The sequence below is a fragment of the Salvia hispanica genome, chromosome 6 (assembly GCF_023119035.1).
Source record: "Salvia hispanica cultivar TCC Black 2014 chromosome 6, UniMelb_Shisp_WGS_1.0, whole genome shotgun sequence".
Taxonomy (NCBI): Eukaryota; Viridiplantae; Streptophyta; class Magnoliopsida; order Lamiales; family Lamiaceae; genus Salvia; species Salvia hispanica.
Window position 1 is genome coordinate 19,772,952 of NC_062970.1, and position 16,871 is coordinate 19,789,822.

General features: G+C 37.6%; 2 protein-coding genes across 4 annotated transcripts; both read left to right on the forward strand.

Annotated features, from left to right (window-relative positions):
- The first annotated feature begins 1,372 nt into the window (after positions 1-1,372).
- Positions 1,373-8,726, forward strand: LOC125196221 (histone-lysine N-methyltransferase CLF). The gene is made up of 17 exons (XM_048094645.1): positions 1,373-1,596; positions 2,321-2,422; positions 2,516-2,841; positions 3,173-3,334; positions 3,791-3,875; positions 4,042-4,188; positions 4,298-4,345; positions 4,428-4,499; positions 4,884-5,491; positions 5,788-5,941; positions 6,018-6,238; positions 6,330-6,461; positions 7,435-7,525; positions 7,730-7,777; positions 7,863-7,991; positions 8,076-8,153; positions 8,227-8,726. The coding sequence occupies exons 1-17, from the start codon at positions 1,549-1,551 to the stop codon at positions 8,416-8,418; spliced, it is 2,643 nt and encodes an 880-aa protein (XP_047950602.1). The 5' UTR covers positions 1,373-1,548; the 3' UTR covers positions 8,419-8,726.
- A 2,794-nt stretch (positions 8,727-11,520) lies between these two features.
- LOC125197301 (PI-PLC X domain-containing protein At5g67130) lies at positions 11,521-14,871 on the forward strand. 3 transcript variants are annotated; one of them, XR_007172042.1, is made up of 10 exons: positions 11,521-11,709; positions 11,801-11,879; positions 11,951-12,073; positions 12,164-12,301; positions 12,377-12,475; positions 12,569-12,872; positions 12,962-13,185; positions 13,260-13,346; positions 14,262-14,646; positions 14,729-14,871. XR_007172042.1 is itself a non-coding variant. In XM_048096027.1 (9 exons), exons 2-9 carry the CDS (start codon positions 11,811-11,813, stop codon positions 14,442-14,444), a joined length of 1,227 nt encoding a protein of 408 aa, XP_047951984.1. In that variant the 5' UTR covers positions 11,521-11,709; positions 11,801-11,810; the 3' UTR covers positions 14,445-14,871. The 3 variants fall into 3 exon arrangements, 2 of the variants coding, with proteins under 2 accessions (XP_047951984.1, XP_047951985.1); XM_048096027.1 differs by having other exon boundaries at positions 14,262-14,871; XM_048096028.1 differs by having other exon boundaries at positions 11,804-11,879; positions 14,262-14,871.
- The last annotated feature ends 2,000 nt before the right edge of the window (positions 14,872-16,871 follow it).

Sequence of the window (16,871 nt, forward strand, 5' to 3'; positions counted from 1 at the left end):
CTTATAAAGTAACTGACTAAGTCACCTAGAGTGATGGCTTGTTCCATTACCCAGTCTACAATGCACAAGACTTGGGCTTTGTTTGTTTAAACAAATCACTGTTAAAAACATATATCAATAAACAAAACACAATATGATAAAACTATTTCATTTCTTAACGGGTGAATGTGAGTTGGAGTGTAACGTATACAAACAACCGTTCGGTTTGGAACACACTTTTTTTCAGTATACCAACTTCAATAGTATTTTCTAATAAGGGCATCACAACAATGATCTTCTTTTCAGCTTCAAATCAGTCAAAACTCTATTTTTCAGCCGGGTTATTTACCAATAAATACATAAACTTTGAGCTTTTTCTTATTTTTTCTCCTAAACTTTATAATTTGAATATAAATGCATGAACTTTAGAAGTTTTTTTATTTTTCCCTTATGTAGCAATCAAAACTATACCAACATGTTTATATTAATTACAAAAATAATAAATTTGAAATCCACATATTTTAGTACCAAGTACCAACCAAACCATCCCTGCTCTATCTTGTCAAGCTCTACGGGAAGGTTACCACTTGCGATCGGAGATGTATTCTAAACAGTAGATTTAAAAGTTAAAACAGTATGGTGGATAGGAAAGGCAGTGGTGTGGGAAAGGATTTAGAGATTTTAGGATATCATATTTTGAGGGAGAAAATTGGAGAGAATTTGGTGTCGACAATGTGGAAAGCGATACCACAGAAGTACCGGTGACATGGTGGCTCTCAAGAAAATAGGGGCCTCCAAACTTATGTCACACCTCAGGAATTGCCTCGACTGCAAGCTTGCCTTCTTGTCCTTCGTCAATCACCCCAACATTATCGCCTCCTCCATGAGCTTCATTTTCTTCATGTCTTCGAATTTTCTAGACTAATTAATTTCCCAGTTTCATTCAACTCCATGGAGTTCTAATAAAACATCTCCGGCGCACGTCCCGTCGCCGGCGGCAGAGCCTTCCCAAAGAGCTCGACAAGATAGGACATGGATGATTTGGTTGGTACGGCAAGATATGGCTTATATGGATTTCAAATTTATTACGCCAACTGTTTTTTTTCTAAAATAGAAAGTTTATAATTTTAAAGTTCAAAAATAAAATAAATTTCATTTTTGAAGAATGTGGATAATAATATTTTATTACTTTTGTACTAGTACTATTTATTTTGTAAACAAAGTTCTATGTTAGAAGAGATAAAAGGACTACTCTTCATTATCCATAAATATTAAATATCATAATTATTCGTAACCTACAAATTGCAATAATAAGTTTTGTTAGGTAAAAGTCATAAATTATGGTTATATAGCTAATGTTGAGTATTGGTATCGGTATGGTATGGGAGGCGACCAACTCTGAAAAGCGCCCTTCTCTCAGGCCCACCACATCCGCCACCTCCTCACTATCCATTTTTAGGGTTTTCAAATTCCAAGCGCCAAATCCCCAATTCCCATCACCTTCCCCCCCTTTTGCATGACTCCGATCTGCAATCCGACCTCCATTGCCGATCGACTGCTCCTCCGCCAATGTCGGCGCCCAAACCCTCTCCATCCGCCTCCGGATCCGACCTTCATGTAATTCGCCCCCCTTTTTTCTTCTCCGTCTTGTGTTTTTTAGAATGAGACTCGATTCGATTTGCTAGATGATAGATGCTTTGCGTTTTGCTAGCAATAATGCTCAATCTCGTTGGGTTGGTGATGATGGTGATTAAATAGGAATGCGCATTGTGATTTTGGATGGCTGGAGCTTAGATTCGCTTTGGTTTTGTATTGACCTTTTTTTTATTGTCAGTTTAAGGAGTTGAATTTAATGCTGAGGCTCACCTCACTTTACTCTTATTTTTTTGCATATAGTAACAGAATGATACAGTATTTTGCACCTAGTGGCTTTTGATTTGAGAGTTTACTGACCTGTTGGATAATCTGGTGAAACAAAGTTTGTTCTTGTGGATGTTATTTGACAGAATTTGTTTACAGGTCCTCCTTGGAGAGTGCCTCATTAGAAAAAATATTTATTTGATGAGAAGGCAAGATTTAGAATTAATAGCTGTGTCCAACCTAATGATAACATTAGATTACTAAACAACTGAGTTTGAAGTCTTTTCAGTCTTCAACCTGTGTACTCCTTATTGAAATTGGTCTCAATTGCATAGTTTTATGAAGAGCATACGTTAAAAGACTCTTGAACCCTGTATGTGCCAAATTAGATGGATAAATACGAATCAATATACTTCCCTCTTACTCATGTTTCAATTGTGTCGCTGATGTCACCTTGTTCGGTTTTCTGTAACTTGGACAGATAGCTGAGCACCAAGAAAATGGCTCATCAACACTGGAGATAATATCTGTTATTGACTCTTTAAAGGCAAAAGTTGCTTCCGACCGCTGTGCCTATATAAAGGTGCATTCGTGAAATGCATATAATTCTACTATTGATGACTATTGAGTTCATTTTAGCACCTAACACTTCCAAGTTACTTCTTTGGCCTCTCAGAAACGGATTGAAGAAAATGCTGAGAAAGTGCTTGATGTCACAAAAAATCTATACAAGTTATCAATGGAAAGAAGAAATTTTAAGATTATTTGTGGTGATGGAGGTGTAGATTTGCTAGCAAAGAGACAGAAAGATGCGATTGATATGCATAATGGTATTGGCACAAGCAATGGAGATAATGAAAGTAGTAGCTCCCAAGAAGATGGATATGCCTCTTCAGCAATTCTTTTAGGATCCAGTATTGCAGTCAAGAGTGCTGTCCGGCCCATTAAGTTGCCGGAAGTGAAAAAGTTGCCACCATATACAACATGGATTTTTTTGGATAGGTGAGTCAATATTGTCAGGTGCATGGTGGAAAAAACTATAATGTAGTCATACCTTTCTGAACTACAAGTCTACAACACCTTTCTGCCACAGTTCTAATAATCTGTGAGAAGTTGTCTATTATTGCTATTGTAGTTCTAGAATCTTTATGGATTGATAGATAATGTTTTAAATCTTTGGAAGATATTTTCCCTCTGAGATGCTTGGCCCTTGTAACCATCCATCAACCCCCCTTACCCCGCTTTGTTTTCTGTCATTATTTATTTTCTTGCTTGTTTCTGGTTTGTTTGTTATAGGTTCTCTAATCAGGTAATTTATTCTGTTGCTATACAGAAATCAAAGGATGACAGAAGACCAGTCTGTGGTTGGCAGAAGGCGTATTTATTATGACCAGAGTGGTGGTGAAGCTCTAATTTGTAGTGACAGTGAAGAAGAAGCGGTTGATGATGAAGAAGAAAAGAAAGAGTTTGTAGAATCTGAAGATTATATTTTGAGGTTGGTATATTTGTAGACCCATTTTGGCCTTTCTTTTCATTTCTTTATGTGCTAAGTTTGCTTGGACATGCTTTTTTACATGAAGTGCCACCCAACTTTTCTGTCATCTTTTTCTTCTCTTACTAAACATTGGCCAGACTTGAGTCATCTTTGTGAGCTAGGTAGAAGCTAAATCACTGGTACATGCATAAGTTTTGCAATGTTTCATGTGGTGGCTTTTGTTTACATTCTAGTATATAATATCTTGGTTTCCAATCAAAGATCTGCTTTTCCAATATTTGGCCCATTTTTAGCATGTGCTCGTGCTATCTATATGGAGTATTATTCTGGTAGATATTATAATCTTTGTGTGAGTGTAACATTTTAGTTCATGCCCTGCTGATTTGGCTTCTTCGGAATTGGGCTGCATTGGAAATCAATGGGGACCTAATAAATGTTTCTTTCCTATACTGGCAGAATGACCATCAAACAGATGGGATTTTCTGATACAACATTGGATGTGTTGGGCCAGTGTCTATCTAGAAGATCTGGTGAACTCAAGGTATGCAATTCAATTGCCAACAATCGACCAGTTTGCATCTCTTTACGTTCCATTATTATCTTGAAAAGAAAACAACTGGTCATTGTGAGAGGCGTTGGTCCAGCTGTTTCCCATTCGTGTTTTGCTGGCTTTACAGAGATAAACCACCATAGAACATCTTATACAGGCAAGATTTGAAGATCATATCAAGAATAACACTACTATGTCTCGTGTGAACAATGGAAATGCAGAAGGCTTTGTGAATCCCTATATTGATAAAGATCTTGATGCCGCTCTTGATTCATTTGATAACCTATTTTGCCGCCGTTGTCTAGTAAGCAATAATTTTGACTGATTTTGTTACTTTGTGCTCTTTACATACATTCATTTCATATCATTTTGCATAATTTTCTCCATCTAAGTTATTCTCCCTTCCGTGGCAGGTTTTTGATTGTAGATTACATGGTTGTTCTCAGGACCTGAGCTTTCCTGTAGGTCTATTATTTGTTGACCAATATAAATTAAAATTATTACTAGTGGTGCTGGTATGCTAATATATTTTTCTCCCTTCAGGTGGAGAAACAAGTACAATGGAATTGTCCAGATGCTGATAAGGAAGCATGTGGTCCAGGCTGCCATCGATTGGTAATCTGTGTTTGCACTTTTAGTTTATGTTTTTAAAGTTTTAACAATTTGTCTCTAATGGTCTGCTCATAGTGTAGCTTATGCCTTCTGTTTGATGAGCATTGCCTCTATAATAGTGTTCTTGTATCCATTAGGTTAGAATCAGTACAAGTATTTCACATGTGCTTTTTGTAGGTAATCTTCTAAGGTATAACTAGTAGGTTATGAACAATTTAACTATGATTGTACCCTCTAAGTTCCACTGATCTGTCTTCTCTTTAACATTGTTATTTTTTCCATGTGTATCCCTTAGACCAGAAGTCAGTAATATTTGCAGATTTAGATTTTTTTTTCTTTAATAATTTTACTTATGTTCTTTAGGACTCATTAACTTACAACTGTCAGGTCCTTGAATCGGAAGGGTTGAGCTCCAGGCAGGCAAATCTTGAAGAAAAAGCTGCCCCTGCATGTAATGCTGCCTCTATGCAAATTCAAAAGAGGAAGCAAGGAGGCACACCTATCAAGAAGAAAACAAAGTCTTGCCAGAGTGAAAGTGCTTCTTCATCCGAGGTTAAACCTACTAATGATATCACAATGCCAGTGAAGAGTGCTGGAAAATCTGGCATTGATAAAAGAAGTAGCAAGAGAATAGCTGAAAATGTTCTTGTTGCTAAAAAGAAAAGGCAAAAGAAAATGGTAACATCTGACTCTGATCGTCGAGAAAGTGAAGATAACAGTAATCCACCAAATGTCAAATGTACAAGTTCTAGAAAGTCTAGAAGGAAGGAATCTCCATTGCTAGACTCTGACAGATCTTTGCAGGATGAGGCTGCTAGCGGTGCCTCAAATGAGAGCGAGAGTAATCAGCCTGTGACTAGCAGCGCTGAAACTTTAAAGAAAGAAGAGTTTATTGATGAAAATATGCATAATCAAGATTTAGTTGACAGCAAAAGTTGGAAACCATTTGAAAAAGCACTTTATGAAAAGGGCATTCAGATATTTGGCCGCAACAGGTTAAACACCATATTTAGTTTGCTTCTGTTTGCTAGCTATTACAACCCTTCTGTGCTTGCAGTAAATTATATGAAAATCACCAGTTGCATATCTATACATTCACATCTGGCAAACAGGTCATTATATTTTAGATCCCTTAGTTATCAATGGAATAATGCAGAACAGAATTTCATGATCCATATTATCAAGATCTTTTGCACTTTAGATTAGCCAGTCTTTTTGACAGATTTACAAGCTGCTTGGTTACATATACACCAGAACTATGCTCTGAGGATGGACTTTGTATGTCATGCAGCTGTTTGATTGCTAGGAATCTCATGAGTGGCTTGAAGAGCTGTTCAGAGATCTTCAAATACATGCATCGTTCTGAGAACAGGATAATCACTCGAGATGGTGATGGTATGGTCCTTTCTGATGGCTGTCTAAAAGCTGACGGTACTGAGACTGTGGTAAGTCCTTTTCTGTCCATTCTCCTGTATTTTGAGTTATGGTGCAGTGGAACAAATTTCAATGATTTTTATACAGGGCGGTGGTGCACGGAGAAGATCAAGATTTTTACGCAGAAAAGGAAGAGTTCGTCGCCTAAAGTACACATGGAAATCTGCAGGATACCAATCCTTCAGAAAGCGGATTTCTGAAAGGAAGGACCAGCCTTGTCGACAGTATAGTCCATGTGGATGCCAAACTGCATGTGGGAAAACATGTCCATGTCTTGTAAATGGTACCTGCTGTGAGAAATACTGCGGGTGAGCTAACTGTAGTTCCTGTGATACAGTTATGTTTTTAACTTATATCTGAACATACAAGTTGTCTGAACCGTATATAATCTCTTTGCAGATGTCCAAAGAGTTGCAAAAATCGATTCAGAGGATGTCACTGTGCCAAAAGCCAGTGTAGAAGTCGTCAATGCCCATGCTTTGCTGCTGATAGGGAATGTGATCCAGATGTCTGCCGAAATTGCTGGATAGGGTGTAACATCTTTTCATTATTTTGTCCATTTCCTGGCATGAGGTCTAGAAGTCAAATCATATGGAACTAAATTAAAAAAAGAAAAGTGTGGGTTGCTTTTTACTTGATTTTTTTAATATACAGAAGCATGCCTATTAAGTAGTTTTTCTATGATAGAGCTATAGTGGTTTTTTCACAAGAAAATTCCTATACACGTTTAGGTTAAGTTTTGAGTTGAGCTCCCCAAATTCCCATCACCACTGGCATTGTGTTTTAAAGGCATTGGCATGAATGTGAAGACTTTATCCTATCTGCTTAATTTTCTGGGGGCAAGCAAGGTTATTCAACTATCCGATGGCGGTCTTGCTTGCTTTTGGAGGTCACACTATGACTTGCATATGACATGATCTTAATGTCACCTAGTTGTCAAGACATTCTTAATAGATTTGACTTGTATATATATGCTGGGAATTGCTTCATTGAAGACTGGAATGATGCCACTTATCTATTTATCTACAATACTAGTGATATGTGTAGCTTGATGAGATTGGTTTGACCTCAATCTGGAGATAAAATACTGGTAAATTATGTGTCAGGTGACGACATACCTATTGAGTTGTGAACACGAGAACTACTTCTAGATGATTTCTGGCAGAAATCTTTTCACATTTTTCCACGGAATGTTTAACGACTGAGTGAAACAAGCAAGTAGATAACAAAAATACATCTGGAATACTATTACATTTTTTACATTGTTAATGGTTTCTATCTGCCCCCCACTGGATGTCTTTGCTCTGTAGTTTTGATATGGGTTGGCAACTCTTGAAGCAACATCTATCTAAACCTGAATGATTGAGCCCATCAGTCAGCTGGTGTTTTCTTGTTCTGTCCAGTCTAATCCAGTAACTGGTGGATTGTAAAATGCATGTGTTTACTTTCTTTAAGATTAATTTCACTTTGGCAAGTTGTAATATTATCTGAATTGGCTTGGCAGTTGCGGTGATGGCACCCTTGGGATACCTCCTCAAAGAGGTGATAATTACGAGTGCAGGAATATGAAGCTTCTTTTGAAACAACAGCAGAGGGTAAGTGACTTTCCTCTTCAGCTTTGCTCACATTATCAGTTAGGTTTGATATCACATCATTTTATATTGTGTAAGTTTCTTGGGTGTGCATAGCTACTGTTTACTGTATGGACCTCTCTCTCTGCTGAAATTGCAGATGTAATAAGTTGTTGATTTTAGATAAATAAAACTTTCTAATAGCAGTGCTTGTTGATTCAATTGTAGGTTTTGCTGGGAAGATCTGATGTATCTGGCTGGGGAGCTTTCTTGAAGGTAATTATTCCAGAAAATAGTGTTGTTTGTCACCAGGATAAGTTTTATCCCGTTCCTAACTCCCCTACACTTCAAAAAACTGCAGAATAGTGTTAGCAAGCATGAATACCTCGGAGAGTATACTGGCGAACTAATTTCACATCGCGAAGCTGACAAGCGTGGGAAGATATATGACCGAGAGAACTCTTCATTTCTGTTTAATCTGAATGATCAGGCAAGAATAACTCAAAAAATATTTGTTTAATACACTACTAATTTGGAAGAAAGTGACTAATGATGATTTTCCACTCATGCTCAGTTTGTGCTTGATGCTTATCGCAAGGGCGACAAGCTGAAGTTCGCCAACCATTCCCCAGATCCAAATTGCTATGCTAAGGTAAACTGAGTGGCAAGATACGATAAAAACATGGGCTGTGCTTACAATAACATGATACAAAATGAATTGGCAGGTGATAATGGTGGCCGGAGATCACAGAGTGGGTATATTTGCGAAGGAACGGATTAACGCTGGAGAAGAAATCTTTTATGATTATAGGTACGAGGCGGACAGAGCTCCAGCCTGGGCTAAAAAGCCGGAGGCGTCCGGGAGCAAGAGGGAAGACTGCGGACCTTCAAGTGGGCGTGCGAAAAAGCACACGTAAGCGTCGGAAGATAGATTTTTGCGACAACTTGTGGTTGAAACTCTAATCATTAGTTGCTGGAGATAAAAGGTTAATCTCCAGAGTAACCTAAACCGATTCTTTTTGGTGGTGACTGTTGAGTGAGCTGAGAATACTCATCCTCATCAAAGCGGGAAAGAATACAAGCGTAGTCCATGTTTTCCTTTTTTTTTGAATATATTTATATATATTCTTATGTAAAATGCATCACTTGCTACGATTCATTTAGCAAAATGGTGTACATTTCATTCACATTTTACTCAAAACAATTCTTCATTTAGACTCCCAAACTATGTTGTATTCTTCTTCATCTATCTTGTTTTTGCTTTTCTTGCATATCTCACATAATATTCCCAGAAAAGTTAATTTATTTTTAATAATTTTATAAATTTACAAAAGCAATCGCACAGATTTCTTATTATCTCTTTTCAAATTTCTTTCTGACTCAAAATTATTTCTCTATATTATATAAACTTAATTTATCCGAATACTTTGGTTAATTATAATTTATTGACATATTATATGTTTAAGCATCGTGAAATTAGACTCTTGTTATATATTATTTTGATTTTTATGGTGCATGTTGTCAGCAGTGATTACAAAAACTATTTTCTAGTAATAATGATATAATCTAAAAATCACCTACACGTATTTCTGTTAGCTGCTTAAAATCAGCAGTATATGGTAGTAGTAGTACTATGTAGTAAGAAATATTTGCAGGCAATTTCATTACCCAAAAAATACAGTAGAGTTGATAGTACATAAGTACCAATTTTAATGTAAGAGAAAAAAGATTGACGTCAAAGAGAAGAATTATAATTAATAAAAAATTAATTTCAGTAGATGGATTATAATGATAATATGAGAGGTGCCGGGCGTCGGTCCAGCCGTCTCATTCGTGGCCAACGGCAACCGGCATGATATGGGCTACTACTTGGCGGATGGGATATACCCTCGGTGGCCGATCTTTGTGAAGACGATCCGACAAACAAGTGATGAAAAGAAGGCCTACTTTGCGCAACGACAGGAGTCGGCGCGCAAGGACGTGGAGCGCGCATTTGGTGTGCTCCGGTCTCGATGGGCGGCAATCAAGGGCCCAACGCGTTTGTGGGATGTCGGATGCGTTTCCGAGATAATGTACGCCTGCATTATCCTGCACAACATGATCGTCGAAGACGAAGGAGTACAACTGACTAGTTGGGTCAGTGACGATGAAGCCGGTCCAAGCCACGGAACGGCCACCCCTAGTGTACGACAGGGGGTACCTCTCGATGAAGCCGGCCGACTCAAGGAATTTGCCAACATGCGCCAAGTGGATGCTCATATTCAACTCCAAAAGGATATAATTGAAGAGTTGTGGGCACGGAGGACTGCACGACGATAGTTTTTTTTCTTTATTATGCATGTACTTTTTTTTTTAATCTATGTAACTTTTTTAAATGCAATAAATGAATTTTCCCGCACACGTGTCTAAATTTAATTCCGTATTTTAATCGTAATTTTAATTCCGTAAATGTAGTATATTTTGAATTGTTTTTATTGCGGGCGGCCTATGGCTGACGTGGCAGGTGGTTTTTTTAGTGTTGCTGACGTGGCAGAGGAGAGAATGGTTGGCCTATGCACCATTGCGGATGCTCTGACTCAAATGTAGCATAAAGAAGCGGTGGCCCCACTGTACAGCACTTTTTTCATTAATTTCGGGCAGCTGCAATGGCTCTTGCGTGGCTCGGTCAGTCTCGACTAGTCGAGTTATGGGCGAGTCCGCGTTGCAGCTTGATCGGGAGGGGGGGAGAAGGCTGGCGAGCCAGCGTGCCAAGCCCCCCACCCCATGCGGTGTGTGGCAGTTGGGGGTTGATTTTCAACCATTTCAATTTATTTTTATTTTATTTTTTTTAAATAAAAATTAATAAAAAATTTCAATTTTTTCGAACATTACCCTCTTATTGTCTCATCCAATTTATTATAAACTCATCTAAAAAAACCTCATTAATCATTATACATTCTTTTACACCAAAGAAACTCTCTTACTCATTTTTTTCTGTAAAAATTTTCCTTTCTGATTCTAAATTCAAGTATGGCTAATGCAATGGAGAAAAATCCTTCAAATCCTGGCAGAATTGTTGCAAGAAGAAAGAGATAGGGAGAAAGCCATCGCGAACCCTCCTGTGTCTCCTGTGCCGCAAGACTCTAAACAAGTTTTTTTTGCGCAGTTGTAAGAGTCGGAAAGATGCTGAAAGAGGTTTGGGGTTCTACAAGCACGATTCTCAATCATCAAAGCTCCGTGCGAAACTTCGCCGACATTATAGATGTGTATTATTATGCACAAATGATAATCGGAAGCGAATGATCGGTATTGGAAAATTGGTTTTCCAATGAAACTCCCTATAACTCCACCGCAAGCAGTTTGCCACGTCGGGGTGCGCCGCCACAAATGTGCGAGAAATTAGCAATTCGAGCATCGACGTGCGATACCACCACCCACACCCAACTTTCTAAAGATCTAATGAAGCACATTTTGACGAGATGTGGCAGCCATTGGCCGATCTCCCTCAACATTTTTCTGGTTCAACTCTTTAGTAGTGGTAGGTGATTATCACGAATCATTCAATTTTAGGATGATGTATTTCAATGCTTGAAATAAATTGTAATTTTAGGATTTGAATTATATGTAATTTTTATAATTTTAAAATAATATTTAATCTAAATTTAAATTAAGTTTGCTGGAAAAAATATAAAATGAAATGAGGATCCTAAGTGAATAGATTGTTAAGAGATAAAGTTGCAAAGAGATGGAGTAAAATATATTGCGAGACTAATAAATAGTGAAGAAAAATGATTAATAATAAACCAAGTTGCTGGTGGTTTTAATAATACTCCTACGTTAGTCTAGAACATTAGTTGTTGTCAAACATTGATTTACTAGTACTTACTAATTTTGGTAGTCAATGCTAGCAATTAATTAATTTAATTACGTACGCCACTCTCCATCAATTGTAGTTTATACACATGTTCAATTATTCAAAATTCCTAACTACCAACACTTAAAGCTTGAATGTTATTCACACCAATTCCAAAATCACTAAATTAAACATAAACAAAGCTAAATTAATATGCATTGCCCATAATATAAGTGATATCTGTTCCTTTATTTCCTCTTTCCCTTTTGGCTTTTATTTTCTTGTTTGTGTATGTTGAGGGTTTCCAGTTTCGGATAGAAAGAAGAAGAAGAGAGATAGACGCAGCAGCAGCAAACACAATCCCAGTGAATCACAGGTGTTTGTACAGTATAATATTCATGATTGTGTGAATTGTGATAGTTTCAGTATAGCTGCTTCACTCACACTCTTCTCTCTCATCTCTGCAGCAGCCGCAGTATGATGAGGACATGCACCACTGCTACATTTCTACTCATCACAGCTCTCTTCTTCACCGCCGAACCTCAGGTCTCTCCCCTTCCCCGATCCCTTCCATTTCCCCCCTTTTCTCCCCACTTTCACCTCAATTCTCCCCGCAGCTTCTCAATTCCTGCTCCACCGCCAATGACTGCCCCCACGGCCTTTACTGCGGCAATTGCCCCTCCCTCGCCAAATCGCAGCCATTCTGCATCAGAGGCCAAGCTCAAATCCCTACTTCCGTGGTACTAATTCATTCATCTCTCTCTATCTCTCTTCTTTTTATTGTAATTCTGACTGTGTGTGTGTGTGGAATTACTGAATATGATTATTAGGTCAGTGGACTGCCGTTTAACAAATACTCCTGGCTCCTCACTCATAATGCTTTCTCAATTGTGGATGCGCCTCTGCTGACTGGTGCTCAAAGAGTCACTTTCTACAATCAGGAGGATTCTGTTACTAATCAGCTGATGGTATGATGCTCATTTCACTTGATTTTTACCTGACCGCCTCTGTATAGGATCTAATTGTATTGGTTTCATGTGTAGAATGGAGTGAGGGGGTTGATGCTGGATATGTACGACTTCGCGAATGATATCTGGCTCTGCCATTCCTTCCGCGGCCAGTGCTACAACTTCACTGCCTTTGTAATCTACTAGGGCCTTTTTTTTGTCTTTCTTTACTTCAATTCTCTGTATCTTATGTCGTTTGTGATGTTGCTGTGGAAATGAAATAAGTAGGAGCCAGCAGTCGATGCATTGAAAGAAGTGGAAGCGTTCTTGACACAGAACCCTTCGGAGATTGTTACCATCATAATTGAGGATTATGTTCGTGCGCCCAAAGGGTTGACACGGGTGTTTGCCGAGGCTGGTTTGGATAAATATTGGTTTCCCGTTGCCAAAATGCCAAGGAGAGGTGCGGATTGGCCCACTGTCAACACCATGGTGAAGAACAACTATAGGCTGCTAGTTTTTACTTCCGATTCTTCTAAAGAGGCGTCTGAAGGAATTGCATACCAGTGGAAGTACATGGTGGAGAATGAACGTAAGTATGGAATTGTTATCGAGGTTTGCTTCTGCATTTGGATTAGTGTGGTCATGCAATTCAAGTCCCCGTTTTGTATTTTGTTACAGCGGGAGATCCAGGGGTGGTGCCTGGATCGTGCCCTAACAGAAAGGAATCAAAGCCACTTAACTCGAAAAGTGCCTCTCTGTTTCTGATGAATTACTTCCCAACTATTCCAGTTCAAAGTGAAGCTTGCAAGGAGCATTCTGCACCACTTGCTGATATGGTGGGAACTTGTTACAAAGCTGCTGGGAATATGATGCCCAATTTTGTGGCAGTGAACTTTTACATGGTAGTGGAATTTCCATTTGAATTTCAATACCTTACTACTTTAAATAATAATTTGGTTTTGCTATCAATTTGCAGAGAAGTGATGGAGGAGGGGTATTTGATGATCTGGATCGAATGAATGGCCAGACATTGTGTGGGTGTGCAACCGTCTCTGCTTGCCAGGTTTGTCCATATCTTGTGTCTAAAGGGATTTTTATTGTTGAAAATAGACATTTCTTGTCCGAAGTTTAGTTTCGTCAATCAAAAAGATCTTCTGCTCTTTATCATTAATGTTTTTGCAATACAAAATTTGTTTTGCATACGAAAAGATATTGTGCCAGCAAAAAGGTTGTTCTATTTTTTGAACATAGCTTCTAATGCTGATTTAACCTAAGATCCAAATTAAGCCCTAAAATTCTAGGTGCCTTGTAGTGACATGCCAGTTTTCCTCTAGACGATCATGCAATCATGGATTAAAAAACCCCCATGAAACAATCATAACTACCAACAATTGATGCTAATTGTAAGGAAGTGTTGTTTGCCTGCAATTAAATATGACTGAATCCAGGACCCGTGGTCCCATTTAGGTGGTGTTCGGTTTGCAAGATAAAATAATACCAAGATACTGTCTAGGATTGAGTTGTGAGATTATTTTAGTCATAGGGGGTTAGCTATGACTAATTATCCCATGATTATCCATCTAGGATTGAGTTGTGGGGTTGAATTTCATGAACCAAACACACTACAAATTTAATCCCGGATACAATCTTGCAAACCGAACACCCCCTTAAATGTCCTTGCTGATGAATAAGATCTTTTTTCATGCTGGTGCAGCACAACCACTCATCTTAAGTTCTTTTGTGAGTGAAATACGCCTGTGCTATGATTGCTTCATGCAACAATTTTCTTCAATGAGTGGACAATTCTGTTATTGTAGTACCGTAGTGAGAAACATTCCCTCTAAATTACTCCATCTCCCATCGTGAAAGGCTGGAAACTTATGTCATAGTATTAGGTTGCAAGAGTTTTCATTTGATACGACTACAAAGTTCCATTTTAAAACTTGATACAGCTGCCTTTGAAATGAACTTATTGCAGGCTGGAGCACCTTTTGGAAGTTGCAAAGCTGTTGGCATGCCTAACACGAGCTCCACAACTACAGGCAATGCTGGAAGCTTCTCTGGGTCTGTTCAGTTATCCGGAGACGCATCAGCGGTCAATGCTCCTGGTGTGTCATTCATGTGCTTGTTTCTGGTCCTTATAACCTTTTGCTTATTTTGATGAGGATCGAAACATGGAAGCTCCGTTGAGGTGCACAGATGAGTTAAACCTAGGGTCTCCTATTGCTGTAGCCTCTGAAGTTTTGGGTTCAGAATATATTAGCTATAGATAAGACGATACTATCTTACAGCAGACATTGAGGAATCAACTACGGAGCTCGGAATAGAGAGAGCGACAGGGAAGACAGGCCAAATGCTATGAGGTGCGGCCACTTTCTATATATACTTCTTCCATTCTACGTGTGCGCCTGTGGCATGAGTTTCTGATCTCATTTTACCGTGTAGTTTGCTGGTCGTTGAGTTGTGGAGATTGTCAAAAAAGTGTGGATACAGCATTATTGTTAGACATGAAAATCTAGTACTATTATTATTGCATACAAAGCACCTCTTCTATGTTCCACTTGCAATTATAAATCATTTATTTTCAATTCCAATGTCTGATTTTTATTTTATTTTGAAAAAGTAGTTTAGCATTGTTGTCCTTGTTGGAAGTTTTGCATGTTTAAGTGAAAACTTGCTCATGAAATGATGCAACATTTACAGATAGTTAATATTGAACGCAAACATGTCTTTTTAATTTGCCAATTCAGATGGCGTGACTGCTGACTAGGAATATAATGTAATCTCTCTTCGTCCACGAGCTGTCTTTTGAGACTGGAGTTAAGTAATGAGTGGGTAGCATTTTAAGTGGGACAGACTAAAAAGGAAATAGTGCATTTATCTTTTGAATTTTTTTTAAAATCTAAACGCATGTTTCGACTTTTCTAATTTTTCCCTAAAATATAATTTTTCTCCAAATTAAAGTTGAAGTGTTCACCGAAAGTGTCAACATGGCAGAAACGTCGGCAATCAAAGCGACATCGTTTACAATAAAATGAAGTTATTTGAGCGACATCGTTTACAATAAAATGAAGTTATTTGCTTGTAAATACACGAGATATTCTACTTTTTCCTTTAAACTTTTGAAAAAAAATTCCCAAGTCAGAATGGAACTTTCTGGAATTTTTCCAAACTTTCTTAGCTAAATTCATTGTCTCTCATTGTAAGATATCATAAAAAATTCACAAAAACATATTTTGCCAAAAACTCAAATTCATTCTATCATTTTTCCATTCAAATTTCAAATTCATTCCATCATTTTTCCATTCAAATTCTTCGTTATTTCATGGCACTTTAAAAATTCATCATTTTTCCATCCAAACAACAATTTCACAAAATAAATATCACCAAAAATTAACAAAAACGAGTACATTTTTTTTAAAGTTGTAATCAATCATCGTTCCATGTGTTGGTGCGTTTTGACTCTCTTGTGTTGAACGAACTTTAATGACATTGCTATGTTCAATCCTTGATCTTGACATTCTTAGAATCTCCTTAGTCACATACGTTACCTTATTGTGAGAAGACATCTGATTAATACTCCCTCCGCCCCTTAAATATTGTCTCAGTTTGACCGAACACGGGTTTTAAGAAATGTAATGGTAAGTGGGTTGAAAAAGTTGGTAGGACGTGAGTCCTACTTTTAAAGTATTAGTTTTATAATAAAATGTGAGTGGAATGGGTTAATGGAATTTGAGACCCACTACTAAAAATGGTAAAAAGTGAAATGTGACAAATTTTGTGGAAATGATGGAAATGGAAAAATGTGACAAAATTTCAAAGACGAGGGAGTATACATTATGACAGACATAAATTTTTAAAAAATGAGATTTAACAAAACAACTTTAAGTTTAATCGATATACCCTCACTTGACAAATTTTTGTGTTCCTTGGCTCGAGCCTGCTAAGCTATTTTATTGTGTACTTTTCTTTGTATGCCTTCCCCTTTACCCCAGTGAATCATATAGAAATATAGCTATTAATATAGTTATATAAAGGTATTAGAGGAAACATCACTACCTTTTCCTTAAGTGTTTTTTTTAACTCGATTGTTCTTGCAACCCTTGCAGTGTGCCCTTGTTGGTGACAGTTTTGGCAAGTCATTTGCATTTCACTCCTTTTTTTTAGGAAATTTAGGATATTTTTCCTCATGTGTTCTTCTTCCCTTTTTCTTGGGTCGACCATGCACTCTTCCTATCACTGGAAATAAATCATAAACGTATACCTTTTGTTGATCACTAATGAATGTCCATCCCGCTCCATCTGCTATTTTAAGATCCTCAATGAGACACCTTAGAGCATAGAGAAGATGTATAAAAAAGGTATATCATCTATTTACCTTCTCAAAAGGGAAATATACTCTTCCAAAAAGTAACAAACTCCAAAGTTAAAAGGTAAGTTATTTTCTAAAATAAAAAAAATAGTACAAGATGCATTCCAAAACATAAATCATTTTTCATGAAAAAAGAAGTTAAATATGGTAGGTATAAGATTTTACTCCTCATTTGATGGAGAAGTAAAGATACCTCTTTAAAATGGGAAAAGGGAT